At 28.1% G+C, this 23,119-nt stretch overlaps 3 protein-coding genes across 4 annotated transcripts in view; all 3 read left to right on the top strand.

Moving 5' to 3' along the window:
• LOC105201065 (G-protein coupled receptor Mth) overlaps positions 1–23,119 on the top strand; it is a 335,046-nt gene that overhangs the window by 278,334 nt on the left and 33,593 nt on the right. The window lies entirely within an intron of this gene.
• LOC120358704 lies at positions 10,003–11,395 on the top strand. Its single transcript, XM_039453745.1, has 3 exons — positions 10,003–10,554; positions 10,891–11,278; positions 11,361–11,395. The coding sequence occupies exons 1-3, from the start codon at positions 10,288–10,290 to the stop codon at positions 11,393–11,395; spliced, it is 690 nt and encodes a 229-aa protein (XP_039309679.1). The 5' UTR covers positions 10,003–10,287.
• LOC113005491 (G-protein coupled receptor Mth2) lies at positions 11,266–17,001 on the top strand. The gene is made up of 8 exons (XM_039453744.1): positions 11,266–11,722; positions 11,981–12,206; positions 12,821–13,038; positions 13,116–13,194; positions 14,189–14,364; positions 15,564–15,744; positions 16,829–16,898; positions 16,993–17,001. The coding sequence occupies exons 1-8, from the start codon at positions 11,497–11,499 to the stop codon at positions 16,999–17,001; spliced, it is 1,185 nt and encodes a 394-aa protein (XP_039309678.1). The 5' UTR covers positions 11,266–11,496.

The following is a 23,119-nucleotide window of genomic DNA, read 5'->3' as shown; positions in this document are numbered from 1 at the left end:
AGAGGCAAGTAATTGTATTTAAAAACAACTTAAAATATGTGTCAATCTGATGCATACATATAAGGTCAAATAATAATAAAAATTCAGTTATTATTTTTTTTTCGAAACGTTCCACCAGATTAAAAAATCTGAAAAAAATATCGAATATAATACATCATATAACTTGTCCACTGAATTTTTTTAGAAGTGGCCAATTATTTAGATCAAGAGAAAATGCGATTTCAAAAATTCATGATTTTTTAAAAACAGAATTTTCAGCAAAGAACAAAAAATTCAAACTTATGTATATTGATACCGTTTATAATTATGAATTTGTTTGTAAAGGTTAATTTAGATTTAGCAGGGAAAAAGAATATTGTTTGAAAAATCACATTTTTCGCAATATCTCGAAATTTTATGGGTCTTTTGAAATGAAATTTGACATAACATTTTCATGTATCTTTAAAGATATTTTGTCCTGTATAACGATTAATTACGCACGGGGCCAGAAATTCCTCTCCTTGTCCAACAATACTTTTTCCAGAAGAATAATGTTTTTATATTGTTGTTATAATTTTTTATGTATAGTGTAATTTTAAAGTAGTTTACTTAAATTTTATTATAATTTTAATCAAAAGATGCAGACAGTTGGGATAACTACAGCGATTTAATTTTCCATTTTGGACCGCAAACGATTCTGCTAATATCTAACATCGTGTTCTTCATTCTCACGACAAAATACTACAATAAAGTAAAAGCGGATATAAAAAGTCGAACGGATCCCAGAAGCAAACAACTTCATTCCAGTAGAAAAAGGTGAGTGCTTTTTGAGCCTAAAAACTTCATTTTTTCTAAGTTTTTTGTAAGTAATTATAAGCTAAAAGACATTTTTTGACAAAAAATTTGTATTTTATGTAAGTACATTTTGAACACATATTTAGGATCTCTCGTGTGTTGATTTTATCATTTTCATCCTATCTTTAAAGTTTTATAATCTACGCAAAAATGCGAGAATTACTTTCTACATAAAGCTGAAACACAGGAAATATGACAATAAAATAGTGTATGTTCAGAAGTTTATACTGTTGATTTCTATTATAAATAATCAGTTAGTTAAATAATTATACTATTTTAAAAATAACCATTAATTAGATTTAGCTATCAATAAATACCATTTTACACTTAATCAAACAAAAAAGAATGGTTTATCAAAAGTCCCTCATTCAAAGAAAGTTAATTACGTTTGTTATTTATGTATGGTAATAAACTCCAACTTTCAATGTTATAATTTTGCACTCAATAACTATATAACTGTTAAATTCAATATGTTTTATACCACATTTTCTTGTTGAGTTTGAAATTATATCGTTTATATGTATTCTCGTTCTCATTACTTAAATGTGTTGAAACACTTTTCATCAACGCGTATTTATAATATAAATGATATCTTAATGTAACCTAATATGATTCCCATCGGAGTCATTTATTGTAACAACATGAGATAACATGACATCAATTATCAAATTAGTTGCGGCTGATGAAAGTTCGATGAATCGAAACTGTTCAGCTTTTTAATAAAAATAAAAATGAAAATAAAGCAGAAATTCAATTTTTAACCATATATAAATCGCTCATCTTAGGCGTTGATTTTCTTTACTATTGCTTTCCCTAAATGAGCATAAATATTACTAATGTTATATTCATTGTAACTTTAATATTATGTTACTGTCAGTTGATGTTTACTGTACATACAAATAACTATCGCTGTTAATTTCTAATAAATGAGAAACGCTTTATACACAATTATTTTGATATTATAGCAAATGTCCAAGAAAAAATTCTAAATACAATGTCATAGAACAATATTTACTTAATTTTATAGCTGTTTTATCTGTATTTATGAGTGATATCTTTATGTATTGTTTACTTTATTTGCATATTTCCATTCTATAAAAAGATTGTGTTTATATTATTCTTTAATTAATCGCATTTATATTACTTTTCAATAGATTTATTATGATCGTCAAACTGTTCATCGTCATGGGAATGCAATGGATAGTTGTAACAGTATCATACTTTCACAAAAGTTTTGGCTCGTATCCACTCTTGGATGTGATGATTTACTTCATCGCCTTAAGTATTTCTGATGGTTTCTTGATTTTCATTATTTTGGTTTTGAAAAAAAGCGTGTATCAAGCTATTCGCAAACGATTGCAAGATATAAGAAAAAATCAACCTGCAACGTAATCACGTTATTAATTACTTATACAGTGAGGAAAAGCGCGATCAACTACGCGATATTTTTGTTTCATTTACGCGAATTATTCTTTAAAAAGGGATCGATAACTAACCGTATTGAGAATTTGAGAGACCGGAGAGAGAATAACGGTATAAAAGTAACAATTCAAATAGGAACACAGATGGTCTAGTCCAGAGGATCAATTAAGTTATTTTTTCTCGAGAACGAAAACGTGAAAAGTGGAAAATTTCTCCATTAACTTCAATGGTAAAGATTTTCGTTTTTCACGTTTCCGCCCTAGGAAAAAAGTTCTATGATCAACCTCCAGAAATTTGGTTAATCGGAAAGGATGATTCCAAATAACAATAACACGATCTGAATAAGAAAAGGAAACAAACAGAAATGTCGTAACAAAAGTCCGAAAAGATGCCTAAAAGCGACAGTTATATATTTATAGATAATTAGTAAACACTCTATGAAAATCCAGGAATTTTGATATAATGCATGTATAATTACATTAAATTAAATTATTTAATTGTATTTAATATACATAATGTATATGAAAAAATGATGTACGTGTATGTGAAATAATGTATTTAATATAATATCAGATAACTGTACATGATTTACCTAAGCTTTGCGATTCTTTTTAATTTTTTGCTGAGTACAGAATTAAAAACAGATGGCCAGATTTAAAGTAGAATACATTTCTAAACATTAAAATATGAGACAGTTCCAAATATTTACGTGGATACAGTAAAGATTTTCAAGAAAGGTGTTAATTAAGTCATAGTGAGTACATATGTTATTCAATATGGCCTAATTATATTACTCCTTTCTTCACAAAAAGTGTTAAAACAATAAATAATAAAATGGCCTAATGTTACATTTACGAGTTTATTAACATATTGATATATTTATTGATATATTAACATATTAAAGTATATAAAGAATTATTTTTGTCAACAATCTATTAAGTAAATAACTGTGACTTAACTTTTTAACTAGAAATTCCAAGTAGACCATATTGGATACACTTATTTTATTTATTATTTATTAATTAAATAAACATTATGTGTAAATTATCCATGTATATTAATAGTCTCCGCATTCGGTCAAGTTCAGCCATGCAAATAAATAAATCTTTTCTTGAAAAGAAAAAAAATGATTTCACTCATTCGACATGCGTTGAACTTTGCCGAATGGACAATATCAATGTTTAAACTAAGAGCATACATATAAATGGAGTGTGATAACCTTTACGTCATATAACCAAAAGTATGTCCAAGATGTATGTGAAAAGGAAAGATTATACATGGAATAATCATCCTCTATGCGCTTGTTCAAATATTACAGGATAGGGCGCGGATGTTCTTGCAGAATTCCGTGTCGCGCGCAAAGAACCGCTGCGTGCGAGTGAATCGAGTGCTCGCTGCATTTCTCGAGAAAACCCGATGTTCGTCAATTTAACAAAATCTAAATCTGTTAATAAATTGAATCCGGTGAACACATCATAAATGTTTGTAATTTTTAATTGACATTGCCAATTTTTTGTGTAAAAATTTCGGCGCTTTGAAGAAATGTGTTTTTACATAATTTCAAATTAATGCAGAAAATTTTTTCATGTTTTGTTTATGTTTATGTTTACATGAAGTAGGCCGCATTAAGTAGGCCACAGCGATTCTTTGCGCGCGACACGGAATCATGCACGAACATCCGCGCCCTATTACAAGAACCACGGTTTACTATCGAAATAAATCGTTTTTACGAGTACTAGCCGTTATACTAACTGTCATAAGAGTTGCTGTAATTTAAAAAAAATTAATAAAATTTTTAAAAATGCCGTGTGTATATAATCACTCCTTTAATATGCTCGAAAGCCGTTATATATTATTATCCTATTTTCTTCGAAGAAGAATGCAATTCACTTCCATGTACGTGCGTCTCGAGATACAATCTTTTACTATTAAGTAATATCTTCTTAATTCCTTTCAATTATAAAAATTATATTCGAATAGCAAATTTTTCCAATTCGCTGATTCGCATACATTTGAGTTAATAAATTTTTAAAATATTAAACACTCCTTGAATGTATTTATAATTTCCATTATACTTTACATCTGAAAAAATGGTATAATAAAATCTATAATAAATCTATCATAAAAATTTATACAGAATGAAAATTATTTCAATTTTTTGAAGTAAGGGAATTTAAATAAACCAGTTTAATAAAAAACTTTGATATGAAAAGACAAAATATAAACAATTCAGATGCGTTAAGATAATTAAACCCTATCGAAAAATTATATCTTAATCCAAATTTTTGTCGTTGTTTATCACATTAATTTTGACTACATTCCTGGATCGAAATGGCAATACGGTCAATTAGAACATGGTCAATCGCAAAAATTTGCATTGGAGCAGGTTCTAATTGATGTTGAGATTTTAAATCAAGATAAAAGTGAATATAAAAAGTATGAAAAAATATATAAATTTTAAATAACGAATTGTTCTTTGCTTTAAAAATATAAATTTTCTGTTTAAAAACACATATTCTATATAAATAATTGTTTTTAAAACAGAAAATTTGTGTGTTTTCAAATCACATACAGGTAAAAAAATTGTATATCATACATAGGGCAACTTTTTTAACTTAGTTATGTAAAAGCTGCATTTGCGCATAATGTGATTAATCAATCGATGAATTAAAAATTGGCCCATAATGTGACGTGACATTCCGTTTATTCGCTCGTCACAGCTGAAATCATAAGACATGACTGGGAAAGTATGCTGCGGGTTTTGCGTCCTATCGGGTCGGAAAGAGGCGCTCGTGCGAATGCCGTTTGCAGTGTTTGTTTGTAAATCTTATATTTAGAGTCATTTTTCCTGCAAACTCAGAGAGCGATGGTTGGAATTAACGAATCTTGTAAAAAAAATTTTTCGCCCGGCCGAATCATCATGAGGATCTACCGTCGTCTGAGAATCATCGAACTACACGGAGAAGAGCAAGAACACGCAAATGTTGTGTTTCATTGTTTCATTTTATTATCTTTAACATGCTCGCCTAACGCGTATGCACGAGTAAGGCCGCTGCACGTTACAAGAAACTGTGCTCTTACAGAGTACGGATCGAAAAAAAGGGATGTCGACACTTAGCACTTGCCATAGCGTGACAGATTCCGCTTGGAGCTGTGATGAAGGATTTTCTGAATGAATTCAGGCATTTGACCTGAGCGCGGAGGCTACAGACTCCAAAAAGAATCTTCTAGCTTGGCCGTTCAAAATCGGGAAATCCAGCGAAAAATTTGCGGCCTGAGAACATCGACTATATCTACTTCAAGTTGCGCGTTGAGGAGCGATTCGCGCGCAACTTGAAGTAGCCGTGAGGGTCACGTGATAAGATGGGCCCAATCGCAAAACACCGCAAAACTCTTTGGTGTGGGAAGCTCTGCGAGCCTCCTGTAGAAAGTTCAAACTTCATTTTGCTGTCGGAACCGTCGCCGTCTAGATAAACCGCGAGGACAATCCGCCTCGACGGGGAGCGTTTGCGTTGCGTGTTACTGGTGAGAGACAAAGCAACTTTTTTTTGTAAAGCTGCCCATTTTGCCAATTGGATGAGTCGCGGTAAGTGAGCATCGATATTGTTTTTAAGACCTGGAGATCATTAAATAAGAAATTACATACCGCATCTTAAACGTAAGACATTCCACGTCAAGATAAGCTATCCATTTTTGAAAAATAATTTGGATTTTAACCAAACTAAGATTGAAGAGTTTAAAGATACATTTTTTCTTGTAAAATTTTAAGCTCTTATTCCAATTCTCTGAGTAGTTTCAAGAAAAATGATTTTTCAGTTTGTTATCATCCATTTATATATCTCAATTTTTTTGGAGAGAAGGTATAGTTAATGTAATAAAATTAGCGTCAATTTCTACAAGAAAAAGTTTACTCATTTATATGATGATGTGTAGATAATTTTCAATTATCAATTCTATTCAAAAATTTTTAATCTTTAAAATTACGTCATAACTAGAAACCGAGTTTATATGCTAAGTTCCTTAAGATAAAGTCACATATTTGCTTTAATTGTACCAAGCGGAATTATGGATCGCGATGTGGAAAGAAGTGCGTATTCTATTCACAATACCAAGTACCCGTGCTATGCCAATATTTTCAAAGCGTTAATATATTTCGCATCGCAAAAAAGATTTTAAATTAAAATTGTTTAAAATTGTTAAAATACAGACAACATCTAAACCACGGCTCGTCAAAAAATGCGCATTTTAGCCGATTTTCAGTTAGCTCTGTTTTTTACCTCACCAACCTGCACGCAGTCCAAACGTCAATCAGCATTTAGATTGCGCGAAAAGTAGTGAGGTGAGGAGAAAGTTTTAAGCCAAAAGTTAACTAAAATGTGCATTTTTTTGTCCAGCCCTGATCTAAACTTTATTCAGAGGATTGCTGATCATAATTTAAACTTTTTTTTAAGTTCTTTAAATTTAAAGTACTTTAGAAATATCTTCAAAATTTATTATTTGAAATTTAATTAGCATAATAAATGCAAGTATGATTTTTAAAATACCTAATAAAAATAACATTTTATTGCGTAACATCTGTATAACATTTTTTACATACTTTTGCTAAATAAACTTAGCACGCGCCGCGAGTGCATTTAGAAAATTTTTGCTCGGATAGTCGGCGAAAGCAATAAAACTAATCTACTTGGATATTTTCTATATGGTTACTTTTTCACAGAATTTTTCTTAATTTTAAAAAACCCAATTAAAAAATATATTGCGTATGATAAACTTCAGAAACATTTTTATTGCAACATATCATATATCATGAGATTTTTTAAAAGAATTTTTATATAGCACGCAAATGTATTCGTCTAGCGCTTGAGAGCTATATCTGAAATGATGAATCATTTCATATCAATATTGTTTTGCGTAACATAAATGATTGCCGGACCAATCCATTATAATTTGATGTAACGTGCTTGCTGAAATGCAAAGAATCATTTTTCAACGATGATTCGTGTACTAACAAATAATTAATCATAATTGTCATATAGTAATGAGAGATTATACATACGTACAAAAATGTATCTAATATCTTCGATAAAAATGACTATTTGCATTTATATTATAATATCATTTAGAAAATGTTTAATATATGTCTTGGAAAAAGTTTAAAGATGTTTAAAAATAATGAACGTGTTTCGTGTAATTTTTGGCATTTAGCGGATGATCATAAAAGTACTTTCGTTACGAGTCGAGTCGAAGAAACTTTATGCACCTACTTTCTCTAATTGCTGGACGTCAGAATCGCTAGTAAATTTTCTTGACAGAATCAACCACATCCCGTCTAGAACTCATCAGGATAAGTCTGAAGAAACACTTAGCACAGAGAGAGAGCAAAGCTCTCTTCTGTTGGAAGTAAAAATTTACCTATATTCACATTAGCACACTATCCATTATACTTATCGCAGTCTTAATCACATTTTGCGATTTTTACGCATTCCACACGTTCCAGATGTGAGACATATCTCTTTTGCATTTTAAAAACATATGTTGAAGCATACTGTTGAAGCATTTCATGTGACGTACAGTTTGAATCCTTTCAAAAATATAGCACGTAAAATGGGAAAAATTGAATACTTTCTGACAGCTCTTTGCAACAATCGTGGTGCATAAGCATAAAATCATCATTTCTATATAAATGTTACGTTAATGTATTCTGCTTATTGGTTACGAAATCGCCAAACATCATAAGGCATTTGCTTATTCTGGAAAATCCGAGAATATCGCATACGGTGTAATAATCAAATCTTAAAATATTGTGTGCAACATGAGATCCCTTATATCACGAAATCAGATTTATTCGCATCGGCTGTGATATTGTAATCATAACATAGCCTCCCACATAAACAATCATCGATTTATGAGCATGTTTTTGAGATTTTTTGTTTATAATGGTTATTATTATCCGAGGCCTTCTCTCGTATATCTACAGTAAGATTCGATTCTCTACTATTTTGTCTTTTAAAATCAAATGTAAAAAATTGTTTATTGAGTAGGTCACGTTGAATAAATGTTTAAAAACTGTGTAAACAAAACATTTTTGTAATGTATAAATTATACTGATGTACTTATTACATGTTTTTAGTATTTGTATTCAACGTTTATTAAATTATTTAAATGTTTTTTCCCTTAAAAAAACTATAAAATCACGAAAAAATTACTGGTGTACTATAGTTTTTTAACAGTATACCGCTAATCTATTTTTTATAACTCTTTCCGTAAAGATTATAAAAACACAATTTTAAACATGTCAGATAAATTAAATTAAATGTATAAAAATAATGACAATAAAGAGTCAATACTAGTTGTTTACGTGATAATTGTTACCATAATTATTAACAACTTGTGCTGAAGATGATCCAAACTATTAGAACCAAAACGTATACATTACTACTTTTATTAAATAATAAAATTATAATTTTGAATAAAACGCTTTTAGATTGTAGCTAGATTTTGTGCTGATATTGTGTGATTTTATATACATTTTCAAGTTTGTGAAACTAAACGCTGTGTAACTTTTTGATTTTAAAACAGTTCTACGTTGAACAAGAATTAGTAATAACACGATATTAAATTGAAAATTAATTTAATAATAGGGTAAAGTCGGTATTTATGCCGCGCTGGGATTTACATCGCAGAAATAAAAAAAATAGAAATTAAGGTAGCTAGCTGCAAATCGCTTTAATATGTGCCTTTAGCACATGTGCTTAATATGTGCTAAATTAGCATTGTATTGTAATTTCAGTAATTTATTGTTATTATAATATTTACAAAAATATTATGAATTGAATCAATTTCTTCCAGTAATGAGTAGTGTATTACAACCTACATAAAATAATTACTGTAGAGAATTTAAAAGACATTGTAATGGTTATTTCATGATATGTAAATGTAGAAGGATAATAAATGATAGAATACAAGCAAGATACAAATGAATAGCTCTTAGATTCTTTGTTTAGTTTGATATGTATATCCGACCCATTTAAAATATTTTTAACGTCATTTTTAGCGAGCGGGATTTGTGCCATAGTAGACTGTGTAATTGCCCCTACGTTCAGAACACAATCTGCACTCTATTGATGTCTGCGCATGTTAATCTCTTCAATATTGCAGTATTATTACTTTGTATATATATTTATCGTTCTCATTCTTTAATAAATTTTGTAAACATATTTTGCAATTTATTCTTATTTTACATTATATTAATAAATATTATCTGTAAATTATCAATGCGCCATACATCTTATACAAGTAATCGTAAATTTCATCACTTGTTTTATACAACAAAAATGCAAGGATTTCTTTAAAATTCTTTTTCAAATATAAAAAAAAAATGTTTTATATTTACCATTTTTTATAGTAGTAAACAGTATGAAGTTTTCATTGATATAATTTATCTTTCTTAAACATAGTAAATATTTTCTGAAAAATGAAATTATAGGTAATTATGCAGTATAGGGAACCCAACTCCAATCATGTTGACTTTGACATATGTTATAAAGGCAAAGATAATAAACAACTTTTTCTTATAAATTAATTGGCGCTCTTATACATTTTTTGAGATATACTTAGAGAAAGAAAACACACTTTTTCTTAATTATTTCAGAAAATATTTATTTTATAAAAAAAAGATCAAACAAAAAACAAAGCTTATAAAAAAACTCTACAAATAAGGTTCTATACATATTTTACTTGACTCCAATACTTCAATCGTTTGTAATCAAAAAACCATTTTAAAATAAGTTTTTTTTATTTTCAGTAATATTCGTGGACAAGTAAATTATATCTTTAGTAAAACTAAAATGAACGTAAAGAAAAACGGATTTAAAGTATGAACTAAAAGTGGTTTCAAAATGTAACTGCAATTCAAACGAAATAATAATCAGGGCGTATAAATTAAAACGTGACATTGAATTCAAATACACAATAATAATAGAGAAAAATATAATTTGCGTTGAATACGAATAATTATTGGTAGACGTTACTATGTCTACGACAAAGTTTGCTTTGTTCGGACTGGTATTATCCTTGATAAGAGCATCGTCGAAATGGCATCTGACAAAATGTTGCCCACCGGGAGAAATCTTTTTAAGAAATTCCACCAAGTGTGTTTCAAAACCGGGATACGAGATAGAGATTTATTCTCACTATTGGAACATTACCAGAGAGTTCCAAGGAATTCCTCAGTGCAACGAATCTGACGATCTTATAACAACGCCACTCGACGATCTCGAATCAAACACTATCTTAGAGGTAAGTTGAATTTAAATTGATCTTGTTATCTTTAACTTTAAGATCACAATGTCATGATTGACAGGATAGAAGTCAAGTTTTATAGGAAGTATAAAGAAAATAATAAAAAAGTATAAAGAGAAACCTAGGAAAGATATTAAATGCTTTCTTGTTTTGCTTATACTCGTATATCCATTCATATTATTTAAAAAAAATAATAGTATCCATACTTGGTATATTATCCCAATCATATAACTAAAATAAAACGATGTTTAACAATAATTACTTAACGACGTTTAAATAAATCGTTAAAAATAAGTGATTCTTGTTTAGCTGAACTTAACAAATTGTTTGTAGGTGCCAGCTTGCTTTGAAACATTTTACGAACTAACACAAAAAGAAACCATAATAATTGTTTACTGTCGTGCAAATAAAACTCTACCAGTGAAAACAATTAACACATCCTTTGCACAGTTCTTACACATCAGAAAATGCTGTTTTGGCAATACAATATTCGACAGCCGCACAAAGGCATGTGTAACTCGGTTAAGCGAATCACACAGTCTTGGAACATTTTTGCTAAATAGATCGGCTGATGCAGAAGGTGTGGTGATAGCCACTCATGGTCCACCTAAGTGCAAAGGGCCAATCGTTAACTATGAAGTTAACGAAAACGATATCTTCATACGAAACAGTATCATACGAAACAGTACATATACGGTAAGCAAGGAATTAGAACGTGAAAGTAATTTCCGAAACTGCTTTTTATTACATATCTACATGCTATGTAGGATAATTTATAAAAGCATTCATGCCTTGTGAAATAGAAGCATTATCTTCTGGATATGTCGATGAGAATTAAAACAATATTAGATGAATCAAATAATTTAATAGGTGAGCGTTCCAGTGTTCAAAAATAATGTTAAAGAGGAACCACTTACTGAAGATAACGCTTGTCTCGAGATGACACCGGATTTTGCATTTAAACGAAGATTAGTAGTCCGTGTTTGCAGAGATCCGGAATTCTGCGACACTAATGCTTGTATCAGGAAGTGCTGCTCTGAAGACGAGTATCTTTATGCCGGTTATGGTTGCAATAACCTTAAGCCTAATGAATCGAGAGAGTTTCACAATGCTTTCACGAACGCCGTGAATCAGACGAATTCGTTCACTTTCGATACAACCAAAGGTATTTCTAATGAGAGTTACCAAACATGGTAATTTTTCTCAAATTTTTATTACATTACGGGAAAATTTTTGAGAAGATAAAAATATTATAAATTCTTATATTTTTTTTCAAAAATTGTAATTTTTTTGTTCTTCCAAAAAGTTTCATTTGATAATAATAAAATCTAAATTTAAAGAAAAAATTCCCAATCTGACAATCCTGCATCTAATAATGTTTAAATGATGTTTAAATGAAGTTATCTTTCTTTTAATTATTTAGACTACGGAGTTTTGATTCAGTTCCCGTGTGAAGTACCATACAGTGCCGAGTATCCAGAGTTATGGGAAGAACAGATGTCACTAACATCAAATGGACATGTCTTTATCCAAAAAAATGATATAAGCAACATGCATTGCTTTGACATCATTTATAATAAATTCGGCAACTTTGCTCACTTTGATTTGTTTTTCTGTGACGAATATTACGTGATAGATGATCACAGAAGGTACATTATTTCTATTCTTCAGTTATAAAATGTATTATGTGATAATTGTGTATATTTATGATTTATGCACATTTGCCAGCTGCTATTCTATTACTAGTTTCATTTTTCAGTTATATCTTTGTTGATATAGAGAGATTGTATTAATGTGAGATTTGCCAATGCTTTAGAACTTTATAATACTGGAAATTTTGTTTCCGAAGGGTGAATTCGTATTGAGTTCTTTATAATTACAATTCAAACGCGTTATATTAAACTTTCATTAACAATGTTAGAGCATTATTATCTCTTTCACCGTAAATTTTTTTTTTAATTTGATTAGATTCAACAGATTTAATTTGTTTGAATTTTATGATGTCAAACAATAATAGCATGTCCAGCATCGTATAATTAAAAAGTTTTCCAGTATTTGAGAGCTATGAATATTTTAGTTATATATGCGACACACAAGAAAAAGTATTATTAATATATGTAAAATTGATAAAAATAATATCATTTCAAGAGAGCATAAGATAAACGTGTCGCACACAATATATATATATATATATATATATATATATATATATATATATATATATCCTATGAAATATAAAACTCAAAATGCATTTCTTGTTTAGCTCTAACTGGTGGTATGCCATATTGATCGTCAATTGTGTATTTCTATTGATGACCTTCCTAATATACGCGTACTTACCGAATCTGCAAAATCTTCATGGTAAAACGGTCATGTGCTATATTAACAGTCTCTTACTGGCTATCATCTTCACGTTTATCACGAAGTGGTACGGAGAAGTCGTCTTTGAACAACGAAGTTATACAATATGTAAAGCTTTAGGTTTGTATGCAAACGTCTTAAGAAATATATTTATACATGAATAACGTTAAAGAAATTTAAAAAAATGTTTTTTCTAGCTTATGTTACGCTTTTTTTTAACCTATCGATACATCTCTGGCTTAACGTTATGTGCTTTGACATGTGGTGGACTTTCAGGTAAGTCATACACGATGACATTGGGTCAAATGGAATAATCGAGAATTGAATAAATGAGGTGGACAATTATTTCATTGGGCAGAATATCAATAATTGTCAGTCTTAGATAATTAATTAATGAATTAATCAGTTTTTTAACTTTAATACTTTTAATAAAATTTATTATCTCACATAATTATTTTCTCATTTTCCACAATTATTTTATTGATTTTTTACAAACTGCTTCATCAGTGTTTTGTGATTTTTATCAATCTCATACGGCTGATCCTAATAAATAATCGATTGATTATTTATTAAATTATAACAAAGTTTCAATAACAATTATAATTTACAATTGTACAAATGTATATTTAAATAAACAAATAAGAAAGTATTAACATTTTATAAAATATTAATAACTATTTGCGCAAATAATGTTGTTATAGTATTTCAACAAAATTATAATGGCAAATCATATTGATGATATGGCAATTATTAGAATACTTAGAAGTTAAGTTTGGAAAAAATTGTTTAACATCCAGATAACAAAGTATGTTTAAGTGAAACTGCATAAATTTATGCTTATGATGCTAGCAACTTGCCATATATTTGTCTTCAGCGAATTTGAATATGCCGACATTGAAGCAACACGCAGGTTACAATGTACATATGTATTGCTAGTCCAACAGCGATATCAAAGTTATTATACTTGATAGCATTATAAGAAATATGTTATTGTTTAAATATGTCTATATAAAGATAGCATGCATTTCAAATCAGTATCGAAGATGAATATTTCAAACTACAACATATTATAAGTTGTCAAATTGCTGGGAAGTTGTTATATCATAAAGGCATCAATTTATCAACAAACAGTAACAATGCGAAATCAATTGCTATAAATCTGATAGTAACGCATGCTATGATTGAAAGCAACATTACAGTATTTATACATATAGACACAATGCTGTCTTAATAAGATCTAATAAGTTGTATTAATTTATCATCTCTACAGAACTTTACGTGAAAATAGGATTATGAAGAACCGCAACAAAAGATTTCTGTTGTACTGTTTATATGCGTGGAGCATCTCTTTCCTGCTGTTAAGCCTCACTATCTTTGCCGATTTCACGGATGTACTTCCAGATTATCTAAAGCCCAAGTTTAATGATTTTGAATGCGTTTTCATGGGTGAGTTAGTTATATTTGATAGCTGTTTTCTGAGATGATACAATGCAAATTAGGCAATAGTAGTAACGGAGTTCTTGAAAATATTACCGACTTTTCATAACGCAAAAACTGATTTTACGCAATGTTGAATATTTCTTCGCGCTTTTTTGATATAACTTATACAAGAAATAGATAGATGGAAATTAAAAACAAGTTGAGAATTGATACTATATATATATATATATATATATATATATATATATATATATATAGAGAGAGAGAGAGAGAGAGAGAGAGAGAAATAATTTTTAGTTAGAAAATTTATTTAGTATTAAAAATTAATTATATCAAGAAAAAAAAGTAAAGTTTTCTGTTCATCGTACCACAATTATCTAATAATTATAATTGAAAACCTATTCAAGTAGCCATATTGAAACTTGCTCTAGAACACGTTTAAGATCATTGATTCTTGTTATACAAAATATACTTACAAATAAAATTAATTACAAGATGTAATAATTCTTTTAAATTATATAGAGTATATAGTTTCATTTTATATGATAATTATATTTATTACATTTATATCTTTCAAAGCATATGGACATGTTCAAAAATTATTTTTAATAAGTGGTAAAAAGTTTGAAATATTAAATATAATAAATATAATTATCACATATAATTTTACGTAAAATTATTTATTTCAAACAAAAAAATAATATATTGTATTAATTTGCGAAACAAAAAAATAATATATTGTATTAATTTGCGATTCAATTAATTTGTTTTCAGAACGTATTATTAATTTACCTCCACAATCTATTTTTCTGTTACGTAAAAAATTATCCGAATAATATCCTAACATATTGGAACTTTAAAGACTTTGACTTGAAATTGAAAAATTTGAACTTTCTGATGGACGGTAACACCATGTGATCACTCGAAACGTTAGCTTCAAATAAAAAGATACCTTAAAATTTAAAGCAAAGATAAAGTTGTAAAAATTTAAGACTATTATTGAATTATATATTGTAATTTAATCTCGTCTCTCATTTATACATATAATTGAGCACGTAAAATTAATTACTTCATTAGTATATGTATTAATAAAGCAACTTAAATAATGCAAATTTGCAGAAGAATAATATTTTCATAATATTGATGTTATAATTTTCTATAGTGTAATGAGTTTAGTTAAATTTTATTAAGATTTTAATCAAAAGTTACAGACAATTGGGATTTCGTCGGCGATGTAATTTTTGGTGTTGGACCGCAGATGATTCTGTTAACATCTAATGTGGTGTTCTTCATTCTTACGTCGAAATATTACAATAAAGTAAAAGCGGATATAAAAAATGTAATTACGGATCCTAGAAGCAAACCATTGCATTCCAATAAAAAGAAGTAAGTGTTTTTTGAGCCTTAAATTATCGATTTTTTTTCGTTTTTTAGAAATAACTAAAAATCATGGTTTGATAGGAATGTTGTAGTTAATATAATATAAGTAAATTTTGAACACGTATTTTAGGACTTTTTGTGTCCATTTTATCATTTTCATCCTTCCTTTAAAGTTCTGCAACCTTCGCATAAATGCGAGAATTACTTTCTATTTAGAACTAAAACATCAAGTAATAGACAAATAAAATAGTATATGTTCAGAAATGTATTTAATTTATATTATTGATTTCTGTTATGAATAATCGGTTAGTTAGGTAATTATGTTTTGTAAAGATAAGCATAACTTGAATTTTGTTAAATATCATTTCGCTACCTAATAACAAATTATTTATCCAGAATTTCTAAATTTAGTGGAAATTAATCACATTGGTTATTTATGTTTACCAGTAAACATCAACATTTAATGTTATAATTTAACACTGAATGATGTTACTATTAATACATGTTTTATGTTACATTTATTCTTTACAGTTTATTTGTGGAGTTTAAAATTATTACATTTATATTCTTGTTGTTATTATTTAAATGTGTTGATACACTGTCTGATTGTACTAGAATATTATTTACATTGTAAATATGCATCAGCTGAAATTGACTCATTTCATACCACCGGTTAATGCAATAAATATTAGTCAATGCCTCTGTGATCAAACCGTATGGCTAAAACACCATGGAATGCTGGGGAATCCAAGTTTAAATCCTAGCGATGTAATATTTTTTGCAACAAATTCTTTACAGTTTTCGCGATAAAGGGAAAGGAAATTATTGTTCGTTAATATTTACTGAGTGTATACAAATAACTATTGCTATTAATTTCCAATGAATGAGAAACGCTTTATACATTTTTATTTTGGTATTATATCTAATATCCAAGAACTTCTAAATACATTGTAATATTAAAACAGAACTTTTTTCTGATTTTATAGCTGTTTATCTATATTTATGAGTAACATCTTTATGTATCGTTTACTTTAATTGCATATTTTTATTCTATAAACGGATTGTATTTACATTATATATTTTTTAATAGATTTATCATAAACGTTAAACTGTTCATCGTTATGGGAACGCTCTGGATCTGTCAGGTAATGTTCTGTCAGGTAATGTATTCCTTCCTTCACAAAAGTATAGGTTCCCATTCCTGGATGAAGTTAGTGTTTTACTACATTGTCATTATCTACGATTGCCTTCTAGGTTTATTGATTTTCATTATTTTTGTTTTGAAGAAAAGTGTGTATCAAGCGATTCGTTTACGATAGGGATCACATGATATCAAAAAGAATCAACCTGCTGCGTGATTGTTTACTTATACAGTCAGAAAAAGCGCGATCAGCGTTACTTTTTGTTTCATTTAGGCGACTTATTTTTAAAAAGAAGCCGATAATTAGTAACGATTCAAGTAGGGAAACAGATGGAACTTAACCAATACAAGGGTTTGGTTAATTCGAAAGGGATGGTCCTCAGTAGCGGTATCATGAATTGAATAAAAGGGAGAGAAAAACAAAAAGATCATAATCCGAAAAGACCACTGTCTGAAAGCGATACTCTGCTCTAGTGAAATTCGATTAATATCAAGATGAGTGGACAAAAAATGACATTGAAGGATTTATCAGTATGTTGGAAGTAATAGTCTATAGATTTGTCTTCTGTTTTTTAATTTTCGATCGCTTATAATCGTTCATCTAATTTCACATTTTCCTTTTCCTCAAAACGTTACATCATTATTATGCCAAGTTATAACAAATTCTAGTGATTACTTATAGAATTTAGATTTGTTTAATAGCTTGCAGTTATGCAGTGACGCTAATAATATGTCAATAACTAATATCCGACGTCTATTATATATTTTAGCATTATATATTTCTTTTATGTATTTATATATATATATATTTTTTTTTAATTTTGAGATTTTTATATTTTAGCATTTAATTACTTATATTTCCTCAGATCTCTGAGCGCCATCCCACACAAAATTCTAGCCTTGTTATTCGTCATCTTTGTTATTCGTAGTCTTTCCATTTAAAAATTATTATGGCTTATCATTTTAGTATTAAAATTTTTGTTTTAAAATTTTTCAAAGAATCTGTCATTAAAATATTTATCGTCAGTTTTGGAACATCCTGTATAAAAGCTAGGTTTTCATAATTAACAAGTCATATTTATGTTTATAATACTCTATGGACGTTTGTCTTTCAATGTATTTATTATTAAAATAAAATTTTAAAGTATTACCAATTTTATTTAACAAAAACCAAAAAGAGGCATTTCTCCCCATCTTGCCCGACGGGTAAGGTAAGATAAGGTATCCTCGCGGGCAAGGTAGGGTACCTAGCTATGCGTTTTTAGCTTAATTTTTCTCATACGTTTCTTTGGCTCTTATATAATTTTATTTTATACTTTTCTTGCTTTTTTCTTTTCTTTTTTTGCCTCTGTCTGTTTCCTCGCTGTTATATCTTCTTGCAGTCATAAGAAAATGGCAAAAAAGTATAAATCTATCTCAATAACGCAGCTGTCTATTTCGTTGACTCGTGGGTAACTTTTAATGACCGAGAAGCCGCGTATATCTAACGCGTATACTTGATTATGATTTCTGCATTCGAATCGCGTGATACAGGCGATAACCCATCTTACCTCTTTACCTTTTCTTGCCCCATCTTCCCCTATATATGTAATATACATATACACACATATATATCAACACAAAGTGTTCACAGATTATCACAAAGAATCAGTTTGCCAAAGTCAAACAACATTTGGTTCGGTTACTTGGAATGGTGATCTCTTTGAAATTTTCGAAACAAAATTTTCTGAAAAAGGAATTTTTTTCCATTGCAAAAATGTTTTTTTTCAAATGTTACAAAAATATTGTTTTGTATTGAGACTATGTGGTGTAACAAAATATTTACATTAATATTTGTATTGATATTTTGAAAAAATTTCCTTATACGTTCAACAGACATTGAATCGATAAGACATTTTTTACGCACTCTATTTTGTATCTAAATTTTATTTTATTTTAAGAACGTACATATTTACATTAATATTCCAAAAATACTATTTAACATAATTTTAATTTAAATGATTTTACATTATAATATATTAATTAGAATATTATTTAACATTAACCCTTAAACACATATTGAAAATTTCCCTAGATTTTCGATCACTCACTGCGACGGAATGCATGATACTGCATACATATAACATAAGAGAAATATGCACATATATATGTATATTGTATATTCATTTGGGTGTGTGTTAATGTGTCAAACTACAGATATGTGCGCGATGGTTATTTGATTTTAAGATTGGAATTTTAGATAATTAAATCTTATGGCACGTGTATTTGACAAAAAACGAATTTATTATTATTGTAACTATCTATTTTCACTAACATTCTACTTATATACAATTTCAACAGATGATTTAAATTTTCAATGATAAAAAGATAATTCTTTTATATTTAATTATAAGTGTGGAATTACTAGAGCTAAAAGGAAAGTCTAAAAAAAATTATTCAAATCTTTGGATTTTAAGTAAAAAATTAAAACATTATGACTCCAGAATACTTTGTAATATTATTATAATTTCATATTATTTATAACATTTTTTATTGCGTACTATTATTTGATAATCTTACGATTTTTATTCAATATACATGTAATTACTTAAAATCTGAAAAAACTATTATAATTTTAGCAATTATATAATAAATTATTCCCAATTGATCGTGCTTAGCAAACAACAAATTTTTATTTCTCTATTTTTATAATAACTAGAAATCCATAGTATACTTCTGACGAAAATTTTTCTTATAATGTCTCATAATACTTTTAAGAAATTTTGGTGTACTAAATTTATGAAGAGAAATTTTTAAAAAAAGAACCATATTTTTCAGATTTTTTAAGGTTTTTGAGAATTTAAAAAATAAGAAATCATAGAATATATTAGAATACATATATAAAGATTTTTTTGTTTTTTAGCGCTATTTGTTTAAAAACGCATTTTTTCTTTCCAATGTCATTATTTTCTCAACAATAAAAAATTGGTAACAAGGCCAATGAGAGTCAGCGCGGGTATAAATGCGCAATCATAAATATTGATATTATAATAAATATTTATTCATCCTAAATTACAGAAATGAACAAACATTTCGACTCACTTTGAAGTCATCTTCAACGTATTAATGTAATAAGTTCTAGCCGTTATCAGTCACCAAAAATAGGAAACAATCGAATTATCTTTTACATTAATACGCTGAAGATAACTCCAAAGTCAGTCGAAACGTTCGTTCGCTTTTGTAATTTAGAATGAATAAATATTTATTATAATATTTATAATTGCGCATTTATATCCGCGCTGACTGTCATTAACCTTGTTTCCAATTTTTTATTGTTTAAATTTTGAGAGTCCTAAATTAACTATATACATATTAATTATTTTTTATTAATTTCACATTTTCAACTTCAAAACAGGTTCATGTTGAACGTATATTCATTAACTAAAATTTCCATTTTGAACTTCTAATTTTTTTCAATTAAAAGCAGCGTACTTTACAATCCACGACACAAAACACCATTTTTTTTTAAGTGGTTGGATGTATGTTTTTCTAATTCTAATATTTAATAGCATATTATAATAATGAAAAAATTTTTCAAATCTACAATTAGGTAATAAAGTATATTAAAAGTTTTAAGAAGGTTGATTTAATACAGTTTTTACAATAAATTTCGGAATATTGATAAATTTTTAACTGTCTATATGATCTTCCTCTTCTTTAATATATCAATTATTTATTATGTTTAAAAGAAATAAATTATATCTATAAATCTTTAAATGTATCATGAAATAATCATTGACCCTTCTACATTCCTTTCAGTAATGATTTTACGTAAGTCGTAATATAAGCTCGCACTACTTACTACAATAATCGATTTAATCCACGATACTTTCGTTAATATTAACAGTAAAAAATCACAGTATAATACCAATAAAGCATAAAAGTATAATTGAGTAAAAATATTCTACTAAAGATTTAAGTGGATATAAAAAACTATACGCTTAGTAAAGAGACGTTCTTGTTGTCTCAAACTAAACTGATAACTGAACGTTAAACATAGAGTCAATCCGGTTAAATTGACAGAACACAAAGAAAGAAAGGTCGAAACATAAATAATAAATAAGAACTGAAAGAGATAACAAACATATAAAAGTATAATGATAGACAATAAAATGTGAATAAAATAGTGATGAGTCAGTCATTAAAAATTGAAATAAATTACATAATGTTCATCTATTAAATAGAACAAATTTCTTATAATTTTTTCAATTAAGATAGATACGCATGATACAAGCACTCGTTATCAATTTGCAAATTAAGATTGTGCAACTAAATGTGAAATATTTCAGACAGTAGCCTGCTTAGAAAACATTCATTATCCAAAACTTTTTGGTTTTCACAATCAAACTCGCGATTATATTTTATTTTTGAAAAAAAAGTAAAAAAAGGCGCCAAGTGTGTGTACCTTTAAAAACTTGTATTTTTTGTATAAAACTTTCTATAAAATTTTTTGTATAAAATCTTTCTATTCCAACTCGAGTAATATTTAATTGAAAATAAATAATATCTTAAAATTGTGTAATTTAATGCAACCAATAATATGTATTTTTCCAAAAAAGTATATGAAATCTTTAAATTGCGCCAATTATAAAGAGAATGTATTGCTCTTTGAAATAACTATTGTACTACTTTTAACAATTAACCTAAGTGGTAGTAATCTACCTTTTTAATCAAACTCAAGTGGTGGTATCTTTAATTTCTTTTTAAAATTTAAGTAATATCTTTGTATTTGCATTAAAAAATCTTTTTGTTCTAATCCAAGTGGCTATATTTAATTTAAAAAAATCTTAATGAATAGGAATATATAACATTTAATCTCAAAGAATTAAAAAGAAAACAAATGAGAAAATTTTATTGACATAAAAAATTTGTAATGTATAAAACTCATAAACTTAATATTTATTTATTATAAATTTTGCGCGCGGTACATGACATTTGTTTAAATTTGTTTCATATTGTATACACAAATTTAACATCATCATAATTATTTATGCGCATGAGCGTATAACAGGAATTCTCATTTTAATTTGTATTGCGTATTCTAAATTCATCGGAAAAGAAAGTATCGCAATGCTCCCGATAGATATTTTAATTAATAAAATATTAATAATTTAAAAATAAAAAATTTTATATTGCCATAGCAAATAATTAAATTTAATTATTATTACATTTTGTTATTTATCAAAGTAAGCGGCAAATAAAAGAATTTTCAGAAAATTAATTTTTTTATTTTGAGAAAATCATGGATTTTCTTGGAATTTATTGATATTTGAAGAAATTTTTATAATTTTATTTTTAAATTTAAATTATATTTCTTTTGATAAAACGCCCGTGTGGAAATTTATCCAGGCGTTCCATAAGTTAGTACTGGCCCCGTATAGGCATTACTGAGGCATCCAAAATAAGGGTTGCCAAAGTCACGCCCATTTAGGACTTAGTTAGGACAGTATAACTTAGGCTTGCCCAGTTACAGCCCCTATAAGACCCAATTTGATTTAGATTTTTCTCCCAAGACAGTTGTACTTAGGCTTGCCCAGTTACAGCCCGTATAGGGCCCAGTTTGGTTTAATTTTTCTTCCAAAGCAGTCGTACTTAGGCTTGTCCAGTTACAGCTCGTATAAGGCCCAATTTGATTTAGATTATTTTTCCAAGACAGTCGTACTTAGGCTTGCCTAGTTACAGCCCGTATAGAGCCCAGTTTGGTTTTGATTTTTTTTTCAAGGCAGTCGTACTTAGGCTTGCCCAGTTACAGCCAGTATAAGGCCCAGTTTGGTTTAAATTTTCCTCCCAAGACAGTCATATTTAAGCTTGCCCAGTTGTAGCCCGTAAAGTACTTAGTTTAGATTTTACTTTTATTCCAAGATAATTATACTTAAAAAATATGTTTAAATAAAAATTTCTTTTTTTTTAAATAAGCAAAATTTAATTAAATTATTTTGTAAATCTAAAAAAATTATTTTTTACAGAAAAAAAATTATTATTTGTTTTAACGCATTAAAGCTCACGACCAGACCAGCAAAGACAGTTAAAAAATAATAATTTGAAATGTAAAAAAATATTATTGATGTAAAAAGCACATTGCAAAAATCAATTTTGCAACTCATTTGTTTATAACAATTGTAACAATTGAGAAGCGTCATGTCTGTTTCTTTAATAATTTTTTAATAAAAGACTTCTTTAAAGAAATTTGTCTTCGTAAGT

Source organism: Solenopsis invicta, chromosome 9 (assembly GCF_016802725.1).
Source record: "Solenopsis invicta isolate M01_SB chromosome 9, UNIL_Sinv_3.0, whole genome shotgun sequence".
Lineage (NCBI taxonomy): Eukaryota > Metazoa > Arthropoda > Insecta > Hymenoptera > Formicidae > Solenopsis > Solenopsis invicta.
The sequence above is the reverse complement of the archived record's forward strand: the minus strand, read 5'-3'. Positions and strand labels throughout refer to the sequence as shown.